General features: G+C 43.7%; 2 protein-coding genes across 3 annotated transcripts in view; one reads left to right on the forward strand and one right to left on the reverse strand.

Annotated features, from left to right (window-relative positions):
• Positions 1-24: 24 nt before the first annotated feature.
• Positions 25-22,551, reverse strand: part of LOC134531261 (aromatic-L-amino-acid decarboxylase-like) — a 32,135-nt gene continuing 9,608 nt past the window's right edge. Inside the window, exons 2-12 of one of the 2 annotated variants that reach the window (XM_063366956.1) lie at positions 19,376-19,459; positions 19,169-19,289; positions 17,807-17,920; positions 16,618-16,737; positions 15,720-15,849; positions 11,306-11,454; positions 9,489-9,600; positions 8,894-9,011; positions 8,517-8,607; positions 7,878-8,078; positions 25-4,719 (exon numbers count right to left, since the gene is read on the reverse strand). In XM_063366956.1, the coding sequence (XP_063223026.1) occupies positions 4,513-4,719; positions 7,878-8,078; positions 8,517-8,607; positions 8,894-9,011; positions 9,489-9,600; positions 11,306-11,454; positions 15,720-15,849; positions 16,618-16,737; positions 17,807-17,920; positions 19,169-19,289; positions 19,376-19,455 (1,443 nt within the window). In that variant the 5' untranslated portion in view covers positions 19,456-19,459 and the 3' untranslated portion in view covers positions 25-4,512. The other variant, XM_063366964.1, reaches the window with a different exon arrangement.
• On the forward strand, positions 19,454-21,463 carry LOC134528612 (proline-rich protein 36-like). Its single transcript, XM_063362364.1, has one exon. The coding sequence runs from the start codon at positions 19,454-19,456 to the stop codon at positions 21,461-21,463; it is 2,010 nt and encodes a 669-aa protein (XP_063218434.1).

Genomic DNA, 22,551 nt, shown 5'->3' on the forward strand with positions numbered 1-22,551 from the left:
GAACATAAGCCTCATCACACGTATGAAGTTACTATCACTATCACAATGATATAAGTAAAACGTTTCAGCTTTTTATTTACACGCAATTTTATTCTGTAATAAACTATTCCATAGACAAAAATGAATAACAATTACTACAAAGAGCAATAAGACAACAATTTCAAAAATATATTACTTGCAAAACATACCCTAAAAACATTAAATTATTTAATCACTCAATTACAGTGCATTATATTGTCAAAAAAACTAACAATTCAGATTATGGAACATTTCATCGTTCAGTTCTCAACCCTAGGGCTTCCTGTACAGCGATAAGTGATATGCATCCATTATTTTACAGTGCTTTAAAGGAACTGTCCTCTTTTTTTACAACCAACAACAACAAAGCATCTACCTGAAACTTATGCCTGTGACTGAATGCCTATTTATTTCATCCCCACAAGTCAGCATTACTGAAAATCTCTATTTCAATGTCACTGTTTTTGACTAATCCTAACTTCATGTTTACTTGTACAAAAGACTTCCTACAGTTTGCTGGTAAGGCATATATTCACTACACTGCACATCACTATCACTTTCATTGTTTCCACCGAAGTTGTCATGGGTGTACAGTACATTATCGCAAACATATAGATGTTTTCAGAATGGCTACTCCAATGCCTGCTACGCTTCAAGTCCCTGGTGATCTTCCACCCCTGACAGTTTAACATCGCCAAGGTTCTTCATTAGTAACTGGGACTCCAACATGTCGCGAACATTCTTCTCGGCGCTTTATTCATTTTTTTGTGATGATATCATCCACTAATCCTACACCTACCCTCATTGTTTCAGGTAAATACAAGGTTTTACTTTTGACTGTTCCAAACCAATATGTTAATCATTGCGTAAAGGCCCTTGTTCCAAAATTGTCCAGTTTTTTAACACATGCATCGTCTTCTTCAAATGCCAAACTATCCCTCCTGATTCGTCACTTATTTAATCTGGGGGTAGTACATAAACATATCTAAATAGCCATGTAGTATGCTATTTTGAATCCATGTGTGTCATTTTTTAAGTTTATACTTATATTTTTTTATAATTCAAACAGGTATATTAATGATGTTTATTTGATGACAGGTGAAAAGATTTTATACAGTCAATACTGGCTTTCTGTACACTGCCTTTGAGAACTAATATAGCTTTGTACAATGAGCTTTTGCTGTCTGTGTTATTAAATTTGTAAAACCACTTAGTATAAAATACTGTCTTTTCCTGAGGTAGATCTGACCATTCAAAGGCATCTTTGTTTATATATAATGACTTCTTCAGTCATAGCATAGCATCTTTACATTTCAAAGCATGTGGAACTGATTCGTCTGGAGCTAGTGGTTCATTTGCCTTTGCAGTAAGATACAATAAAAAGTCTGAGAATGTTTAAGCAGACTTGATTTCCTTGGACCTCCTCCATGTCCACTAGAACTACCTTCATATACTGAACAACCTTTGATCTTCACATCCTTTTCTGCTTCATGATCTTATAGACAATTGTTTACGTGACAGTGTGAAGTGTGTTCAACAACAGTTGGGTTTTGTCTCGTTTCATTTTGGACAAAATTGGAGAAGCTTTCGAGTTTTCATCATCCTTTGGTAAGGGCAAGCGTTTATCTATGAAAGATTTGTGCAATGGGAGGGCATGACTTGATGTACGATTTTGGACATACGCCATTGCTAAGCAATGGCATATTTCCAAAAGCTTACATCAAGTCAAGGGCAAGCGTTTGTCTCCATTAAAGACGGCCTAGTTATCTTGTGCTACAGGAAAACTACACAACTGTGCAGTGTTATTTACTTTGAGTCAGACCAAAGTTTTGGCAATCCATGCTACCCTACATTTTAATTTGTTATTCAGACCCAAAAATTTGAAATCCACGCCTTAGAGATACATGCATTCAGGATGGAATTTTACAGTTCTTTTGATCACCATCTTATATGTTATAATATAGGTAAATATAAATAAAGGACAATATGTGTGCTAATAATTACAATTTATTTTGGTCCACTGTTTACAATATTTCGAAAAATAAAACTTGGTAAGCTTTCTATCATAAATTAACAGGACAACGAATCACAGTCATCATATTTCAAAATTGCAATAACAATTAAGCATACAGAATTCCACTTCAAAAATAAGCAAGTAAACACTAAATTATATGAAAAATATTTATAATACCCTGTGATTGTATCAAATTTTCCATAGAAAGATACAGTGTCATATTAAAGAAATTTATTCCTGCCCTTACACTGCTATAAAATAAAAAAATTACAAATAGGATACATTACTAAGAAACATTTTATATAATCTCAGTGACTAAAAAAATTACAGGCTTGGAAAAATTGAGTCATTAAACATTTTGTATCTCTCGTATGGTTTATTCTAACATAAGCATATATATTATTTTAATTGTCACAATTTTTAATTAGATTGTCTTTATACTCCTTAATATTAATCCAGTCAATAGACCTATTCGATTCTATTATTTTCAGGTAGTAAAGAAAGAATAGATACTTAATTCTAAAATTTCTAAAAATTAGTAAGGTTGTACAAGTTTCTAATTTTTTTTTTATCTAAAATTATTCCGATGGTTCGCTTGAAAAATTAAATACAATACTGATTGTGAGGATAAATTATATTCGAGGTAAAAGAAAAATTACCATTAAAAACATTTACAAAAAATTTTAAAAGTATATGTGACTAGTCGTAAACATAAAATAAATTATTTACAATGGTATAAATACATCTTTACTAATATTAGTATAAAATTAGGATTTAAAATTTTAAAATAAACAGGTAAAGATCTTGTTTTAAAACTATATCTGCTGCTAACATAGACCTATCTTTATTTCATTTTCATGATTAAACAAAACTTCTTTATAAGAGTAACGTTTTTGTTTAAAGTTCTTTTGCAGTTATGCAATAATACAGCACTCTTGATTATTATTTGAAATGTACTGTAATTATTTTACTGCTGAAAAATAACAATAGTTTACAAGACCTTTAACAAAATATGTTGCATATGAGAAAATACATTCTATGATTATGAAAGTTATTTTTACAGAAAAATATCACAAGGTTCACATTAGAGTAATTCCAGGAACATATTTTCTTAAAACACATTTTTATATTTTTAATAAAAACCATATTAAAATTATGTCATATTTACACACAAAAATAAAATTTATAGTATTTACAAGTAAAGGTAACTTTCACAACTATATCATTTTATACGTTCTTGTATCAACATGTTGGTCCCTTTAACATACATTTGGCTAGTCTAACTGCGTCTCAGGAAATATCCAAAGCATACTCTATGCCATTACACATGTAGGAAAGCACCTATGCGCGGGTGAGCTTGGGAACAACAGCGCTGCGCCGAGGCGAGTAGTGGTACTACAGGATGGAAGCCCGCGAACATGTTCACCGCAGTCCTGTCAACTTTTTAAAACTAAAGCCAAACTCCTTCATGTACATTTACACTTCATCCGATATTCGGTTAAATTCGTCAAGATAATTTTGAATTCAGTCCCCTCACTCAATTCCAAAATATTTTGTCATAAAACATTTTTATTTGTGGGTGAGGAATTTTTTTTGAAAGGGAAAAATAGGGGGGGGGGGGGGAGAGAGAGAAACAATAAATCCATATCGTGTGAAACAGAACCACAATTTGCCCTTCTATTTAAAAAAAAAAAAAACAAGCAGGTAGTGCTCTGATTGGTAGCATCATTGAAAAGACTTGTTTTCTCGAACAAAACAGAATACTTGGCACCATAGCTGAAAATGATCAGATATGTTGATTTTTTTTAAATGAGATATTACTTATGTTGAAAAAGTGGGGGAATAGTTATGCATCAAAATTTACTTATGAACAATAATAGAAATGTTACAAACTACGAGTTAGACATTTTTCAAAAACATATATAAACCTTCATCGAATTTAAAATTATGCATAAGTCCCTTTACGCGGAATTAACTGAAAAAAAACACTTGTTCATTTTCATGATAAGCTACTGGATAAAAAAACCCAACGTTTCGTCGTAGTTTGATTCTAGGTGTAAACAAAAGAGCTGACATGCAGTTCTATGATATTTGGACATTACGTAAGACAGTTTCACATGAGCTGCGTGGCTGGCAAGTTTTATTGTAAGCAGTTTACTTTAACTTTCGTCATAGCTAGAGACAGGAAGTGCAAGGGGAATAGTTGAGATTAGCTACAAACACTTTAATGGGTCTCAGATACATGCAGCTAAGGAGATTGAGCCAATAGCAACTGTGTCATGGGTGGGACACCCAGGCGAATATGACGTAAGCTCTTCACAAGGACAGGCAACTACTCAGCTCCACCAGCGAGCTGCGCACAGCAGATATGCCAAGTCACAGAGAGCAGGGCGGGGGTGGGCTGGCCGGGAAGCAAGCGGGTTGGCTCAGGAGGTATGGCAGCCCAGCGCGGTCTTCCCGCGGCCCCAGGCGGCGGCCAATCACTTGCCCGGCTCGCCCTCCGCCAGCACGTCCTGTGCGAGGGTGCGCACCTCGCGCCAAGCACGCTGGATGTCCGAGGGCTCGGTGAAGCGCGAGCACACCGCCAGGCGCAGGAAGTACACGTCGCGCACCTTGGACGGCACCAGGTGGATCACCCCGTGGCCGTTGATGCTCTTCAGCAGGCGTTCGCTGCGCTCGTTGGAGCCCTGGGGAACAACACCGCACATCTCACAACAACTGGCTGGTCATGTTGTGTTGTTACAAGAGCGAGCACACCGCCAGGCGCAGGAAGTACACGTCGCGCACCTTGGAGGGCACCAGGTGGATCACCCCGTGGCCGTTGATGCTCTTCAGCAGGCGCTCGCTTCGCTCGTTGGAGCCCTGGGGAACAACACCGCACATCTCACAACAACTGGCTGGTCGTGTTGTGTCGTCTCTATAGTCTGGACACAAGTGTTCAACTACTTCGAGGTCTGGCTTAAACCCCACTGCCCTCTAGCGACTCCTGAAACCAACACTCTCCTGTCTTTCTCTTCCGAGCCACAATAGCGCTCCACCAGTCTCCTCCATAAGCCTCGTGTTTTTGAAGTAGCCTTATGCGATATGTACGAGTCGACTTTTTCTCTGTTTTGGCCACTCCCCAGTAGATCGCGTTACGTTCGGTCACTGACACCAACGTCGAGATATAGAAGTAAGTATTTCTCGATCCCTCCTTCGGACATCTTCGGAACTTTTCAGCCTTGTAGACGATGTATCCCCACCCTTAATCCAAGGCTAAGCGCTGATTTAATTAAACGTCACAGGTGACATGCGAGGGACATTTCGGTGTGACGTCTCACGAGCAGCATCGTTTCTCGGCCAGCCCTCAGCACTATTCAACTTCGCTACTACCACAAGGATGTAGTCGCTTCGTCTAGAGATGTCCTCCCTAAGTCTTTAGAAAGCTATCAGTCGGACTGCGATGTAGTGTATAGATTTTTATTATTTGCTAAATTTTTTCTTAAAATTAAATTATGAGTGCTTCCGCGACCACCTAGCCAGATTCGGTACAGATTTCGCAGGCAGCTCGGCGAGACTTCTCCTGAAGCCAAACCACAACACACTGTCCTCTTCCCCAACAATTTCCCTTTTTGTGGGCATTTATGCCTAATTAACGACTATCTGCGGACCAGGTCTAATTATTTTGGAATTTGGCTTGTTCGCAGACAGGGTCAAAGTACTGTCCAAAAATCCGAGAATTCAAGGATTGGTATCCGAAACACGGATCCGTTTTCCCTCCACTTTGGTACCCGAAGGCTACTAAAGCACCACCTGGCAGTCAGGCTCCATTATAAATTATCACTCCCGACAATACTACCTCCAAATTCTCCGCGACACCCGCAGCAGGCCAGTTCACCAAGGGATGCCAGCAGTTTATAAAATATTTACTAGCTAAAGTTGTTAATTCCTAATTGACTATAATTCTGGTATTACAAAAACTAGATATTAGAAGAAGAATGAATAATGAAGAGCTTTAGTGAGCAACTATTATTCCCAGTACCTATCTAACTGGAAATGGTAATTTAAAAATAAGCTGCACCAGATGAACCTCATCGAATCTCCAAGATGAACTATATGTTTATAGGATGACACAGTATCGCATGTTATATTTGAATCTGTAAGAAATAGATTAAATCCGGGAGAAATACAGGGAAGATCCACTTGTCAAATATAATAGCATATATGAAGATCTGATACCAAGGTAGAAAATAAGGACTCGCATTATGACACGTGGAAGTAAATCACATTGATAATGGGGAGTATACTGGAGAATTTTGACTCATGGCACGCCAATAAAAACCCTATTCTGGACATAGAAGATGAAAAAAAAAGAGAGATAAAACCATTCAGTAAAACAGGAGAAATTATAGAAGGAAAAATAAAGGAAGAAATGAATCCTGGATAAGATTAGCAGAACCTAGGCTGTGAAGAAGTATACATTAAGAAGAATGAAAATGAAGGAAGAAGATAAACTAACATGCATGATGTAACAAAATCCTGAAAAAAACATAAGGAACAGATTATGATAGAAAAATAAAAGATGATGAAGTGCAAAAAAGATTGAAGGAGCCGGAAATATGGCATCGAAGGCGAAGATGAAGAAGGAAATTATAAGCAGCCAAGTCAATTGTGCTGCCAATTAACATTTTTTGGCACAAATTTGAATTTGAATTTTGAAACATTAATTTTACCTGTAAATTGCAGCTAAAAACTTAAACTTTTTATACTCTCTTACACTCCCAGTTAATCTTTGTCAGGCCATCTCCCCAATATGTCCCCAGTACTAGTTTGAATTTGCCGAGTGTTTTGCGAGCTAACAGGTGCGCTCATTTTATCCCTGCTTGGACGCACGCCCGTCGCCTGTAATTCTCTTCCGAGCCATGACAATAACTGCAAGCTATCAGAGCAGCTCGGTTCTAAGAGTCCTTCTGATGCTCTAAGACATGATCGCGAGTCGTTTTCCCTATGTATCGGCATGTCTCTGGCCTCTCCAGAGCTTAATTTCCCACGGTAGTTGCACATTTCCACCCCACCCCCCACTAAAACCTTTCCTGGGAACATTTCCCAGGGCACCGACTGGCCAACAACCCTGGCCGAACCCAAGGACACCCATCGGTCTTCATGTGTACCGCCTCTGTCTTCTCGTGGCGGATATTAGAGTTATTTCCCCTGGGTGTTTGAATGCCTGTCCCATTGTGCCTCATGCCACAAGCTGTGCCCTGTAATTCTTTTCCAAGCCACCAGAGCACTCCACTAGTCCCCTCCATAAACCCAATGCTTTCGAAGTCGTCTCGTGGAAGAGATGAACGAGTCGATCTCTTCTTGTTTGGGACAACCCTCAGTAGGTCGCGCTGAAATTGGACACTACCACCAACATCGAGATATCGAAGTCAGTATTTCTCGACCACCCCTTCGTAAATCTTCGGAACCTTTCGGTCGGGAAGCCGAAGTCCTCTCATTCTTTCGAAGGCTATCGCCTGTTTTAATTACGAGTTGCTGCTGTCCCGCAAGGACTCCGCGCCGCGCTCGCAGACTGACCACCTTGGATCATCGGCCAGCAATCCGCAAGACTTCAGTTGGTCGTCTTACGAAAATGTAGTCGGCTAGTCAAGGGATGCAGTTCCTAATATCTGTGTTTAATTTACTCCCCAAATTGTGACGTCATGCTACCAAGCCAGAATGGTGATTGTCATCACAGACATTTGCCGACATTAGGAGTGTCATAGTTGCTATACGTCTTCGATTGGACTCTGTCTCTGGCGGGCTACTTACTACCAATACCTGTTCAAGTGACATAACCAATAATGTGTGTTCAGTGCCTGACCTTGAGCCGGAAGCAGACGAGACCCATGATGACTTCACCGACGATCTCGAAGCGGTCGTCGGAGCGCACCAGGTCCTCGAACTGCTTGGCCAGATCCACCTGCTTCCTGATGTGGCTCTGCAGGCCCTGCACGCCGTACAGTCGCAGCACGAACCACAGCTTCAGGGAGCGGAACCTCCTGCCCAGGGGGATCTGCCAGTGCTGCAGGGAGACACACACTCTGGTCAGACACTAGCCGAGTTGTGTGCCGACACCGATCATGAGTTATAACATTGAAAAACCTCAGAGGGAGTGCAATCTTAACAATTTAATGCTTAGATTCGGTTTTTGATTTCAAATATTAACATTTCCTGATTTGGTAAATAGTTAGCTGATTAATTATTGTTATAAAATAGAATACAATGCTGAGGGGAAAGAAAGAATCAAGGTGGTATAAAATATGAAATTATGAAAACAAAGAACTTAATGTTTTAAGAGATTAACCAGGAAAAAAACATTAAATTAAATATGCTTACTACAATACGTGATAATGTTTCATTGTAGGCTATACACTTGTAGCACAGTTTTTTTTTAGACTTCAATACCATTCGCAATAAGACAGCAAATATTTTCATACTGGGGTAGTAGCTTCATACTCACCCTGTAATCTGGGGCAGCTCCTTGCTGGTCGTGTTTCAGGTACAAGGGGTCAACATTGAAGGCGTTCACCACATCATTGGGGTCCTTCAGCCTGCAAGGAAGAAGAATACTTCATAGAAAGCTCCAAGACATGCTCATAATTCATTACAATATTAAATCCAGGCATTATAGTTCACCAGAGCAATGTTTTTGATTGGAATTGTAAACATGAGTGAAAATGATCCAGTTCAGTAAGTTATGACTACGGGGACTCGGCTAGAAGTGAATAAACAGTTTATTTGAATTGGTTTTGGAATTTGTATTTTGGGAATTTTTTGAGGTGTCTGATTTTTGACAAACTAGCTTCAGGCAGCTTGATGTGCTGCGACCCCACTCACCACATGGCCGAGCAGTCGAAGTTGACGAGCATCCACTTGTGCGGGTTGAAGTTGAAGGAGTCTGCGAGCTCCACGCCCGCCATCAGGTGCCGGAACTCGGGGCAGATGAAGGCAGAGCCTGCCGACAGACATGCCACGCCATCATCTCTCAGCACTCGCTATGAAGCCTGAGTGGTCCAGCACTAGTGGGGGCGTGGACAGTTTCCCACTGTGGGGTGGTCGGTATGAAATACACCCCACTTTAACGGGGAGTCAGAAATTTCCAACAACTGTGTCTTAAAAGGCTACTTTAACACATTTCTGATGTCTTGAAAATTCATCATCAAAACTATATTCTACCTAATGTTTAAGGGTAGTTAAAATTTAAAAAAAATTACAAACAGTAAATCAGCACCATAAAACATAAAATACCTAATATATTTTTACACAACAAAAAATTAACCGATTGAAAAGTCAGATGCGGATTGTAGCAGACTGAAGTCAGTTAACTCTACAGATGTCTTTAGTTCTAGGATGAGTAATGGGTGTAAAGGGGGAGGAGAATAGGTGCAAGAGGTGCTACCATAGGATCGCCACTGGCCAATGGGAGACGCACCTGCATAAGCAGCATCCACGTGCAGCCAGACGCGCTCCTGCTGACACACGGGGCCCAACTCGTCCAGCGCGTCGAAGGAGCAGGTGCTGGTGGTTCCCAGGGTGGCGACAACCTGCAGCACCCGGGACGACCTTACAGGACCCACACTCTCTAAACTCACCAGACATCCTGATGACGCTCTCCTTCTGTTCGAGACATCCATTTATGTCATTTCATAAAAGTGATGTACGATTTGGTCTTTCACAAACATCAGAATACAATATATCTTTAATACTTTTTGTCTACAATAATAAACTAATTACTAATAATCATTTTCATCATAAATGAGAAAAAATGAATAAATAAATATATTGTATAACTTTTGTGCATGTAAATTAAAGCCAAGATGTTAGGTGACCCCCGTAAAACTTAGTTGCAAAACCAACGAAGTCTTGAAGATTGTTGCAAGTTGGAACGGAATTCTCTCGCTGCTGCACTCAGTTTAGAATCAGCCAGTGCACAACCATTTCACTACTCACGTTACATTTTATGTGGACTGAATGTTTCACCGCTTCTCCACGGATGGCCACAATGCTGTATGTCCATGAAAGAAGGTCCCAGTTATGAAATTTAATAGTATCAATTGTAAGTATTGTAGAGGTCACAAAGAGTAACTCAACAGCTTTAGCTAAGTGGATGCAAGAATACTGCTTTGTTGTTTTCTCGCTTGCAACGCGAAATAATGGCTTTTTACTCAATTATTAGAAGGTGAACCTGTAAATTGTGTATAGCAAAAGGATGGAGCCCCTCCCATTTGGAATCTGTTTGTACGAGAGTGGTTGAACGTCAAAGTTCCTGACCATTGGATTGGTTGTAATGATCGAGACGACAGAGCTCATTTTCGCTGGCCTCCACGTTCATCTGACATAACAACATGCGATTTTTTTTCCCTTTGGGGCTTTATAAAAGATCGTGTCTACGTTACGCCGCTACCTAATGATTTGCCTACGTTCCGCCGCTACCTAATGATTTGCCAGGCTATTGCTTCCATTTGGCCCGTTTTAAAATGACACGAAACCGGGGACGGATAATGCAAAAGGATACGGATCTCACATAACACAGTTCCTACAATACGCAGACGGAGACGGACCCATACAGATAAGCTCGGCAATGCTGATTCTTCAGTTTACATTGCTCCGTGCGACCAATAGAAGCCGAGTACTTGGTTGTGGTGGTAGTCATGTTTGTTTATTTTCTAAGTACGTTAAAAATTGTTTCAATCTCAAGCATATCTAGTGTTCTATTTGGACTTTGATTTTTTTATTTTCAATATATATATATATATATATATATATATATATATATATATATATGTAAATTCTACCTGTGCTAAGGTCTTGAAGCATAGTATATTTTTTTATGAAAAAATATTTCGTATCCTTGAGATACAATCTCATTGGTGCAATGTGGAAGCAGCAGAGACGCGATACTGAAAAAATTCCTGGAAATCCTTCTGCGTTTACATGATCCGTCTCCGTTTCTATGCCATTGTAGAATGGGCCTTTTTCCGGATACGTTAACCAACGTGTGGGAATAATTGTACTTTAGGTTGAATGTGTGCTAAGGTTGCACACATTGAACATTTGTATACAAAAAAAAGTTAGTTCACCTTCAGTTTTATGTACGATTTGTCGTAAATAGTCTAAATTGAACCGTTATAATATACCATTGAAACTGGGACATTCCTTTAAGGGACGCTGTGTACTTTGTACCCGGCTGTGATGGTTTCACTGGAGTGCAAGTCGTGAACCAGAATGCCACGACTGCATGGTACTCACGTAGAAGGGTATGAGCCCAGCCTTCTTGTCCTCGCGAATTGCTTTCTCCAGAGAGTCCCCGCGGAGACGGAACCTGTCGTCGGCGGGCAGCAGGCGGAACTGCACCCCTCCCAGCAGACCGGCCCTCTCGACGGACGAGTGTGCCTGCTCTGTGGGCACAAGGACACAGTCCTGCTCTGTGAGCACAAGGACACAGTTCTGGCCGTCAGCACGCCGTCACCGCTGAGGCTGAAGACCACGTACCTCCGAGATAACCGAGGACTATGTGCTTACTACTTGGGCGGCATTACGGTCCTTCTGGACTGAGGAGTGGATGGGATTGGATCGAAACCAAGATCACATTCACTTGAGCGCAATATCTCGGCGACCATGCCAACCGGCGGATCTCTCGTTTCTCAAAGTGATCTAACTCACGAGAAACCTTGGGAATTTTTATTCGCAATGAATTTCGGCAACTAGATAGACATTAGACACCTGTGTACTTCCTAAACTTGCAATGACTGTTAGTTATTTCACGTACACGCCTCAGAGTTAACGAAGAACTTGACACTACATTTTGCCAAATAACTGCCCTTAAATTTACAGTACCAGATTGCTTGTAATAGTAGCTCAACTGGTGAGCTTAAAACTGATTATGGACTTATGTTCGGTTTGTAAGAAGTGTGTTGATTTATCTTCAGGATTGCAGGTATTATAGCCTTTCATCACGCTTCCAACGTTCAAGATATTATTCTCGTACTCAGTATGGAATTGAAATGGAGCAGCATTGTTTACAATTAACTCTCAACGAGAGGTGTATTTGTTAATCATCTTGCCTACCCAGAATTGATAGCGTTTTCTTTACGTGAGCTTATTAGTATTCATCTGTTTACATTAAACTGAGAATAACCAGGTAGAGGGAGCATGGATACTATGAGGTTTTCTCCCAGTGCAGTCGTTGCCCTACCCTAGGGACACCAGTCTCTCTCGGTCAGTGTACAGAGTGAGGACCATGTTGTGGGTGCAGTGAGTGTACAAGAGACGTGACTACTAGAGAGAAAGGAACGAGGACACTCCGATAAATTCTGACAGCAGCCACTGACAACCTCTGACTCACTCATATGACCAACCTTTGATAGTGTTGTGACACATTTTGGAAATAATCAAACACTTCAATTATTACAGAATATCACTATTGTTTCCGATAGTCTGCTTAATATAGTGGTGACCTCAATTTAAGGCATTACCCTTCAATTGTTCATCCTATCCTCCTAAGCACATTCAACTTACCTCTGTGCGCATCAGCTACAGCTTACAGTATAGCCACTTTGGTAGAAGTTATCCTCGCAATCATTTCGTGTTCCCAAATACAATTACTAAAATCATTCCCAGGGAAAACTCGAATTATGAAGATTAATAAGATACTTCACCTATAAACTTTAGCCGAATTAGGTTATAAAAATATTTACATTTTAAATATATGATAATTAAAACTAAGCATTAATGCAAACAATACTGATAACTAGAAATTATTTGGCTAAGATATTAAAAATGCTTTTATAGTACATAACAAAAAATTAACTAGAACACTAAATATTGTACAGAAGTCTCCCTGGGGTCGTCAACTCAAATTGCAATTTACTGTTAGAAGTGATGACATGGTGACGAGAGTCCAGCTCGGTACAACATGCGCGCACACACACACACACACATTCACACATTCACATACACACAGACACGTCTCACGTGATCTCTGATTGGCTGGAACCACCGCGGCCTTGAGCAAGTGGTGCGCTCTCTGGGACAGCTTCACACTTGGCGGCTGACAGACCCGGAACATAGCGCCCTGTGCCTGCATGCGGCTCTTTGCACTGGTCGCAGGGCATCTGCTATCTCTGTAGGATGGACTTGCATCGCACAGGAGGTGGGTATCCACGTGTAGCAAACGACCATAGCGTAGCCCCGTTGCGTAACAACAATGCGCGCCGTGGGGACGGGACTCTGCAGCGGTGCGTGTCGAAACCTGACACGAAGATACGCAACGGACTCGAGCAGTCATTTATCGGTCTTTCGCCGTCACATCGAAGGAAGGCTCGGCTCGACGAAAGAACCAGCGTGGGCGGATGGCTTGTCGTTCTTCTTCATTTCCCGGCCCAATTGAACACAGAAAAAAAAATTCCATTTCCGTCGGATGAATTCTCGTTAAGTTCAGGGACAGTCCAGTCACAGTCTGAATCTTCAATGAACAACCAACAAACTCGAACCACCGTACGGCTCCCTTCTTGTGAATACTTTTGACATCAAACATGAGGTGACTTTCTCTTCTTCTTTCTACCAAGCGCGAGGTGTATAAAAATGAAGAAGGTCGCTGCATGGCTATTGATTAACTGCTCTTCTGTGGTGTGTCTACGGGACCTAACATTTGTTTTGATACGCTGTAACGGATGAATGACAGGTTAGGAAATCCAACATCGTTGCACCGTGTCGTGTCGCAGGGTTACACTCCTCGTGCATGGCCTTGGCTTCTAGACGTGGAACAAGCAGGAAGTGGCCACGTCTGCATGATTGCATGGTAAATGTGTGAAGCTGTTTATTTTTTCCTCAGCAAATCATTGTTGCGCCATCAACATTGGCTAAGTGTAGTGATTGCATTGTGGAAACAGTTTTAAATGACCATTTGTATGAAAGTGTATGTTTTTTTAACGCCACCGATTCTAATCCGTACTTATTGATAGAGACCGGAAAAATTCTCGGGTTCAATGACCTCCAGGGTAGACTCCACTATCCTCTACACACTGTTCATTGGCTGTTGACTTGTGAGTCGTCTCCACTGGGCAGCCTGTGATTCGACACTTCCACGAGTGAGGGTCTCTAATTGGCCCTTCATTACTCCAGGTTAACAGTGAACCAATGGCAGAAGCAGCACTAAGGTATAATTATTTGAATTGTAGCGTTTCCGCGAATTTTTCAGGTCTCTACTTATTGAACATGATCTGACGTTATCAATCACCGTTTGAGCAGTGTTCTGGGCGGGACAATACGGGGTTGGCGAGGTCAGCCACGTGACAGCACGCTATCTGCTGAGGAGGCTTGTTGTGGAGCCGCGGTCTCAGTCGACCGCGCGCGAGGCAGGCCGTGTCGGCCAGTGTGTCGACAGCCAGTGGCCTCGACGGGCCTGGGCACCCCCCCCCCCCCTCCACCCAACACCTTCCCGCCGGCCATGTCGTCACCAGGGCTTGCACAAGTCCCGGCGCGAGCTGCGCCGTGCAACGTCCTGCGCCTGGCTGCTCGCTGCTCGGTCGAGACCTCAGTGTCTGTTCAACGCCAACCTGCGCGCTTCCTTCGACTTACTGCTCCAATGGCGGCTTCAGGATGACTTTTCGGGAGGGTCTATCGCTAGAGACCGGAAAAATTCGCGAATTCATTTCGCGATAGGCTAAAATACAAATAGTTATACCTCAGTGCTGCCTCTTCCGTTGGCTCAAAACTCACCTGGATGACTCTGGGTTAAAGAGAAACGCCCGACTAAAGCTTTATCGAATTACAGGCTGCTACGTTGGGACGTCTCACAAGACAGCAGCCAATGAGTGGGTGACACATTTGACCAAGTGTACGTAGAACTATGGAGTTCATCCTGCAGGTCAGTGAATACGCGAATTTTTCCGGTCCCTAGCTATCGCACAAAGAAAGGTCGTAGTTGCAAAAAAAATGAAAGTGGTCAGATATTGCCTTGGAATATTATTTACAAATTACAGGTTTCATATACAGAGATCTCAGTAGCTCCATGCAACTTTTGACGAGATAAAAGTTTAACGTATGAAATTAAATATTTTAAGTAAACATAAATATACACTAATCAATAAAATTGGTCTCGGGAGGGGCTATCGCCCCCGCCGCCCCCCTTCTGGAGCCACGCTTGTATTGCTCAGCAAATAAATCTAGAACTACAAACTATTGCATTACTTAAGCAATGTTCCAAAAGCATGTCGTGCGCCTCGTGGTATCACCTACTGGTTTCACTAGAAAGATAAAACAGAGAAAAGTATCATGGAGATAGTAGTCTATGGAGGAGGAGTCTGTTCTGAATTTGAGTCAACTGGTTAGCAAAAATAATCTTAGTTGTATAAAGGTTAATACGCAATAGATGTGTTTATTAGCTTGAAAATATCTGGCTAGGAAGGATCGTAAAGAGGCCATCATGTAGTGAGTATTTCCAAACAAACATAATAACAACACATCTGCAGGAAATTAGCGTTAAACTTTATTATAACCAAAAATTGTTTGGCTATGCAGATAGGAAAGGGTGTTGTGTCGTTCTCAAATTGACTTCAAGTATTAACATTGAAAAGACTGTACACACAAACTCCCTTAATTCTTACATCCACGGCAAAGATAACAGCACCATAGAACAAAGAATAGGAAGACTGAGGCTCACCTGAGGCGTAGGCGACCAGCTTGGACACGATCTCGATGTCGCTCCAGTGCGGGTATTCCTCCTTGGCGCGACGGAGCGCGCGCGCCTTGGCTCCCAGCAGCGCCACCAGGGTCGCCTCGCTCGCCGTGCCCTGCGCACACGCCATAGAACACTGTTCAGGTAGACTGATCAGCTCTGCCTCGATACTTCCCAGCGGGACCGTGCTTCAAGCGTCAAGCTTCAAGTCAAAGCAGTGGTTTCTGATCCATCTCAAGCAGTTCTGCAGGGAACACTAATGAACTGCTTAACTCACAAGGTCTCTATTGAGAAGCAACTCTAGTCTCAGTGAGAGTCCTTGGACTCACTTCGCCTCAGTTACACGCCCGGATCTAGCAATCTCGCAAATGTGCTTTTAATTGATTTTCAAGTATTTTAGTAAGTGAGCTGAAAGTTGGGTTTTATCAGAAAGTTTAATGGTTGATATGCTACCGAAATGCAGAAGTCCAAAAATTGCACGAACTCGGGTCTGGCGACGTGAGATTCTCACGCAGGGAACAAGGTTTGCTGATGGCGAAAATTTCGGTTGGGCGTACCAAATACTACGTGTAAAAAAAATTTCAATTTTTTTGTTTTTGTTTTTTACCCCCTAACAAAACGTTCAGTTGAGTTGACAAAACCATTTCGTCGGGTCAACCAAGCTTTTCTTACTGCAAAATATTTCTTTGAACCAACCGTTTGTATTTGTTTGGCCATATTCAAACAAACGTGTTGTCAGTGAGGCCTGGTGCTCATGCCTCTGGGATCAAGCGTGGAGTGTGTGGCTCTGTGAGTATAGCAGTAATACCGTGTGCACTGTGTGTTGTGACATGATACATGTGCTCAGTGCTCTAACTCATGGGAGCCCCAGGGAGGGTCTCACCTGTATCACCCCGCCGCCCTTGCCCCCCGAGCAGGCCAGGAACTCTCCAGGCAGCTCCAGCATCTTGCCCAGCCAGTCCAGCATGATGACCTCCAGCTCCGTGCAGGCGGGGCTGGCGATCTGCGTTACAACACAACATCTCTTACTCTCAAGAGCAGACTGCATTCTCCAGGGTTAGTACAGGCGACACTGCCATCCACGTATCACGTCAATGTGTCAAGATAAATAAATGTATCAAGGTAGAATACATAAGGACGAAATACAGCGCTGACATACTGGACTATGGGTGTACTTTAGAATACATTGTACAGATATTACAAAAAAAGAAGAAACATTAAAATTATTTAAGATGAATGTTTACCACATGGGAAGACTACATAGTTGAAGAGTTCGATGCATGGGTTCCCCCACAGAAAATGGAGCAGATGAATACTTGGAATTTGAAATATAAGAAGAACTCAGATTATAAAGGAAATAACTGGAAGAGAGAAATAAAGCTGACCTTGATAATAAGAAATAAAACAATGCATGTTTTTTTAGACAATATAGAAGAAAGAAGTTCAAAATTATGATGTAGATAGAAGAAAGATGAGATGGATCACGTATTAAAGATTTTTTGTCAGACCACTGTTGTCAGAATAAAGTTTTAGGAAGGTAGATCATTATTAACAATAAATAAGATTGAAGGAAGCTGACACTGAAGATCATTCAGAAAGAGAGACCGCTTGGAGCTGGGACGAAGAGTGAAGAAACAAGAAAATGTAGATATGGATTATTATATTTTGAAGCTCAGCAGTAAGATCATTCATTTATGGATAAAAAAATATCAAACCAAAAAATATTAATTAACAGTAATAATATGACGCTCGTCAGCCGATAAACGAGACAATTGATCGAAATAAACATTGACAACCTCCCAGTATGCTGTTAGACTAGTTTACATATAAGTTATTATTTCAAAGAAGATGTGAATTAGATCTGGAAGCAACGAATTAAGATAATAAGCCTATTGAATTCGGAATAATATGCCTGTCTACTAGAGGCTAAGGACTGTATGTATGGCAGGTAGACAATTAGAGGGTCTTGCGTGCGCTGCGGGCTTCCTGACTACTAGGGGCCACGGACTGTCAGCATGGAAGGTAGGCAACCGGTGTGTCTTGAGTGCGCTGCGGGCTGCCTGGACACTCACCCAGCTGAAGCCGATGCAAGCAATAGCGCCGCTCAGCATATCAGCCACGATGGCTGGGTACGAGTTGGCCGTGGGGAAGTAGGCATAGAAATGCGGCGAGTGCCAGTGCGTCACCTGGAACAACCATGAACTGAGCATTAGGGTAGAGCGAGCGTGTTAGCTGCGCATCCCCACCTACAATACTGTGGTCCCAACATTAGAACGGCCAAAACAATATGTCATGGAATATTGTTTTGATATTTCCATGCCCCAGTTTCAGTCTAGTGCTCGGAAATATTTTTTTTGTCATAATATTTCTTACTTCGATCTTAATGAAAAAAATTAGTATTCATTTTTTTTAATAAAAAGTATGTATTTACTATTTCTGTTTCTTATTTAAGCTTATCGTTTCTACTTATTGTATCAAATTAATATTTGCTTGTTGAATTTGAATATGTTTAAAAGACAAGTTGCACAAATTAAAGTTTTTTTCCGGGGGGGGGGGGGGTAACAACTTTTATTATGGCTATGTAGCGTCATTTCAAGTAGGTAAAAACTTAATAATATATAATACTATATCTTGATTTACCAAGATCAAACCATTTTACGAATTAAATATCTGTACTCATTAGTCTTTAAGCTGAGTGCCACATGATTAATATATTTAATTTAAAATAGTCATTACCATTAGTTAAGGGGGATTTTTGTAATTTAACATAAATTTCCTCCTGCATTAGTGGTTGTACCATTTATTTTAAACGGATATTTTGTTAGTGTAATATAAGGATGTGAAAATATCGTGCAAGTAATTATAATAGCGAGCACTCAGAGATTAGGGATATATACAGATGGAGCATAAGGTCCGATTCTGGACGAAGGGGTTGAAGTCAAAAGGGGAGAGGTGTTTCAGTGTACTACACTACCAATATGGTGGCCATTTGTTTGCAAATGTATCAGAATAACCTGTTTTGGAGGTTAAATTGGCGAAAAATGTTAACTTTAAAATTTAATTTGTATTATTAAGCTTTATTTTGGTATTGTAATATCTCTTTATCTATATTAGCAAGTACTATTTTGATCTAATTTGCTTCCAAACACCCTAACAATAATCTTTAATAAAAGTAGGCTAGGAAAACTGATACAAATATAATCAAAACGTCAGCCATTTTGTATGTGAAATTCATAAAAAAAGAGGGGGAAAGCAGCTTAACGTTCTCCATCTGTATCCTTGCGTAATCTCCGCAAACACTTGCACAAGATTCTACACCTATAATATTATGCATAGTGAACACGTGTTGAGAATATTTGAGTGCAAGAGAAGTATCACCGTTAAAGCAAAGCAAGGAATCGACTGGTAGCATCTACTAGGAGAGGTGCACTCACCCCGGGCATGATGACCCGCTCTATGTCCTTCATGACGTCCTGCCACTTGTCAGGGGTGTCCGGCGCGCTGTCAGGCAGCAAGGGCCGCATGTAGCCCGGCTCCACGGTGGGCAGCACCCGCCTGCAACAGTCGACGTCCTCTGTCCACCCCTGCCCCGAGCCACGAGCCACGAGCCAGGCATGGCGGGCTCGCCGCGAGTAACGCACCTGTCCCGGATGTTGTCCAGGTAGTCGCCGATGTACAGCGCCATGTCGCCGGCGAACAGCTTGAACTGGTCCGTGTCCATGGTCCTGCAACAGTCCGTCCTGAGTACTCTACAGCTGCACTCCACTGGACAGCATTGCTCCTCTACAGCTGCGCCCCGCTGGAAAGCCCTGCTCCTCTACAGATGCGCCACACTGGGCAGCCCTGCTCCTCTACAGCTGCTCCCCACTGTACAGCCCTGCTCCTCTACAGCTGCTCCCCACTGGACAGCCCTGCTCCTCTACAGCTGCTCCCCACTGGACAGCCCTGCTCCTCTACAGCTGCTCCCCACTGTGCAGCCCTGCTCCTCTACAGCTGCTCCCCACTGGACAGCCCTGCTCCTCTACAGCTGCTCCCCACTGGACAGCCCTGCTCCTCTACAGCTGCTCCCCACTGGACAGCCCTGCTCCTCTACAGCTGCTCCCCACTGGACAGCCCTGCTCCTCTACCGCTGCGCCCCACTGGACAGCCCTGCTCCTCTACAGCTGCGCCCCACTGGACAGCCCTGCTCCTCTACAGCTGCTCCCCACTGGACAGCCCTGCTCCTCTACAGCTGCGCCCTACTGGACAGCCCTGCTCCTCTACAGCTGCGCCCCACTGGACAGCCCTGCTCCTCTACAGCTGCGCCCCACTGGACAGCCCTGCTCCTCTACAGCTGCTTCCCACTGGACAGCCCTGCTCCTCTACAGCTGCTCCCCACTGGACAGCCCTGCTCCTCTACAGCTGCGCCCCACTGGACAGCCCTGCTCCTCTTCAGCTGCTCCCCACTGGATAGCCCTGCTCCTCTACAGCTGCTCCCCACTGGACAGCCCTGCTCCTCTACAGCTGCGCCCCACTGGACAGCCCTGCTCCTCTACAGCTGCGCCAAACTGGACAGCCCTGCTCCTCTACAGCTGCTCCCCACTGGACAGCCCTGCTCCTCTACAGCTGCTCCCCACTGGACAGCCCTGCTCCTCTACAGCTGCGCCCCACTGGACAGCCCTGCTCCTCTACAGCTGCTCCCCACTGGACAGCCCTGCTCCTCTACAGCTGCTCCCCACCGGACAGCCCTGCTCCTCTACAGCTGCGCCCCACTGGACAGCCCTGCTCCTCTACAGCTGCGCCCCACTGGACAGCCCTGCTCCTCTACAGCTGCTCCCCACTGGACAGCCCTGCTCCTCTACAGCTGCTCCCCACTGGACAGCCCTGCTCCTCTAAAGCTGCGCCCCACTGGACAGCCCTGCTCCTCTACAGCTGCGCCCCACTGGACAGCCCTGCTCCTCTACAGCTGCGCACCACTGGACAGCCCTGCTCCTCTACAGCTGCTCCCCACTGGACAGCCCTGCTCCTCTACAGCTGCTCCCCACTGGAGAGCCCTGTTCCTCTACAGCTGCTCCCCACTGGACAGCCCTGTTCCTCTACAGCTGCTCCCCACTGGACAGCCCTGCTCCTCTACAGCTGCTCCCCACTGGACAGCCCTGCTCCTCTACAGCTGCGCCCCACTGGACAGCCCTGCTCCTCTACAGCTGCGCCCCACTGGACAGCCCTGCTCCTCTACAGCTGCTCCCCACTGGACAGCCCTGCTCCTCTACAGCTGCGCCCCACTGGACAGCCCTGCTCCTCTACAGCTGCTCCCCACTGGACAGCCCTGCTCCTCTACAGCTGCACCCACTGGACAGCCCTGCTCCTCTACAGCTGCGCCCCACTGGACAGCGCTGCTCCTCTACAGCTGCGCCCCACTGGACAGCCCTGCTCCTCTACAGCTGCTCCCCACTGTACAGCCCTGCTCCTCTACAGCTGCTCCCCACTGGACAGCCCTGCTCCTCTACAGCTGCTCCCCACTGGACAGCCCTGCTCCTCTACAGCTGCGCCCCACTGGACAGCCCTGCTCCTCTACAGCTGCACCCACTGGACAGCCCTGCTCCTCTACAGCTGCTCCCCACTGGACAGCCCTGCTCCTCTACAGCTGCTCCCCACTGGATAGCCCTGCTCCTCTACAGCTGCTCCCCACTGGACAGCCCTGCTCCTCTACAGCTGCGCCGGCAAGCCTCTGTGGCTCTTCTACATGCTGATGTCATCAATAATAGTTTAAAAGTTAATAATATCAAACGTACGTGAGGTGCATAACAGTAAGTTTATGGTAGTTTAAAAAAAGAGTTCTGAAAGTTCAAAATTTCGTAAAAATAAACACAACCTACGTGAATTGTGCATAATACAAGAAATAAGCTGTAAAAGTACATACAGTTGATGTTCCAACGAATCCGTAAAAGGTCGAGAAACGTTGTAATAGTTACTGTTACGAGACGGCCTGAGCTGGGAAACCCCGCACAGACCCAACTACCTCCCCCCCCCCCCCCCTCTCCCAGAGCCAAACGCCTTCCTGTTTCGCCTGGTACGATCTGCGCGTCCCGAGAGCACCGTAACTAGGACGCCATTGTTCTGGGAGCTTCGAGTGTTGAGTCGGGGGACTCTTGATGACGCAACATTTCGTGAGGGCTGCCAGAGTTTTCCACGGAGGAACGTCCCAGGTACACAAGACGACACCGACCTCAAGACGTGTGAGTGTCGACACAGACGAGTCCTCGGGGCAATGACAGCAGTGGAGTGAAGAGAGCGAGCGATGTTGGACGACGAGCGAAGGGCTTCGTGGGTCGTCGCGGGCCGGAGCGTCTGGCTCGGTGTTGTGTGCGCGGCGGACAGCGGGCACTGCGAGGCAGTGTGGTTGGACAGAGACGAGCGGTAGGGATAGCAACTGTCGAGCCAGCTTCAGTGGGGGGAGGGAATTGCGGACTTGCGAAAGCTGCGATTAAAATGTCGAAAAACAATTAATTGTTGTATTTTAAATAACAGTTTAAATATTAGGTAGTAAATAAAACTGCAACTAATTAATTGTGCTATCCTTTCCGGACCTGTTATCCCTCTTGTGACAGCACATTAAAAAAACTCCTACATGTGAACTAAAACTGTTGACGGGAAATAAGTGAGTAGTTGCACGAATTTTATATGTTATTATAATTTTTTTAAGTTTATGGTTAACGTTAGTGTCCTAGAATTACTTATTTTTTTTTTAGCCTGGAGTAATTATTATTTTTCTACGGGTTTGCAAACTAAATGAAAATTTCTGCTACCGGGAGATACTTCGAGCACTTGCTTGGTTTAT

This window comes from Bacillus rossius, chromosome 1 (genome assembly GCF_032445375.1).
Source record: "Bacillus rossius redtenbacheri isolate Brsri chromosome 1, Brsri_v3, whole genome shotgun sequence".
NCBI classification, from domain to species: Eukaryota; Metazoa; Arthropoda; class Insecta; order Phasmatodea; family Bacillidae; genus Bacillus; species Bacillus rossius.

Bases quoted from the DNA above. Each gene is read 5' to 3' on its own strand.
- LOC134528612 (XM_063362364.1), top strand. From the start codon at position 19,454: ATGGTCCTGCAACAGTCCGTCCTGAGTACTCTACAGCTGCACTCCACT.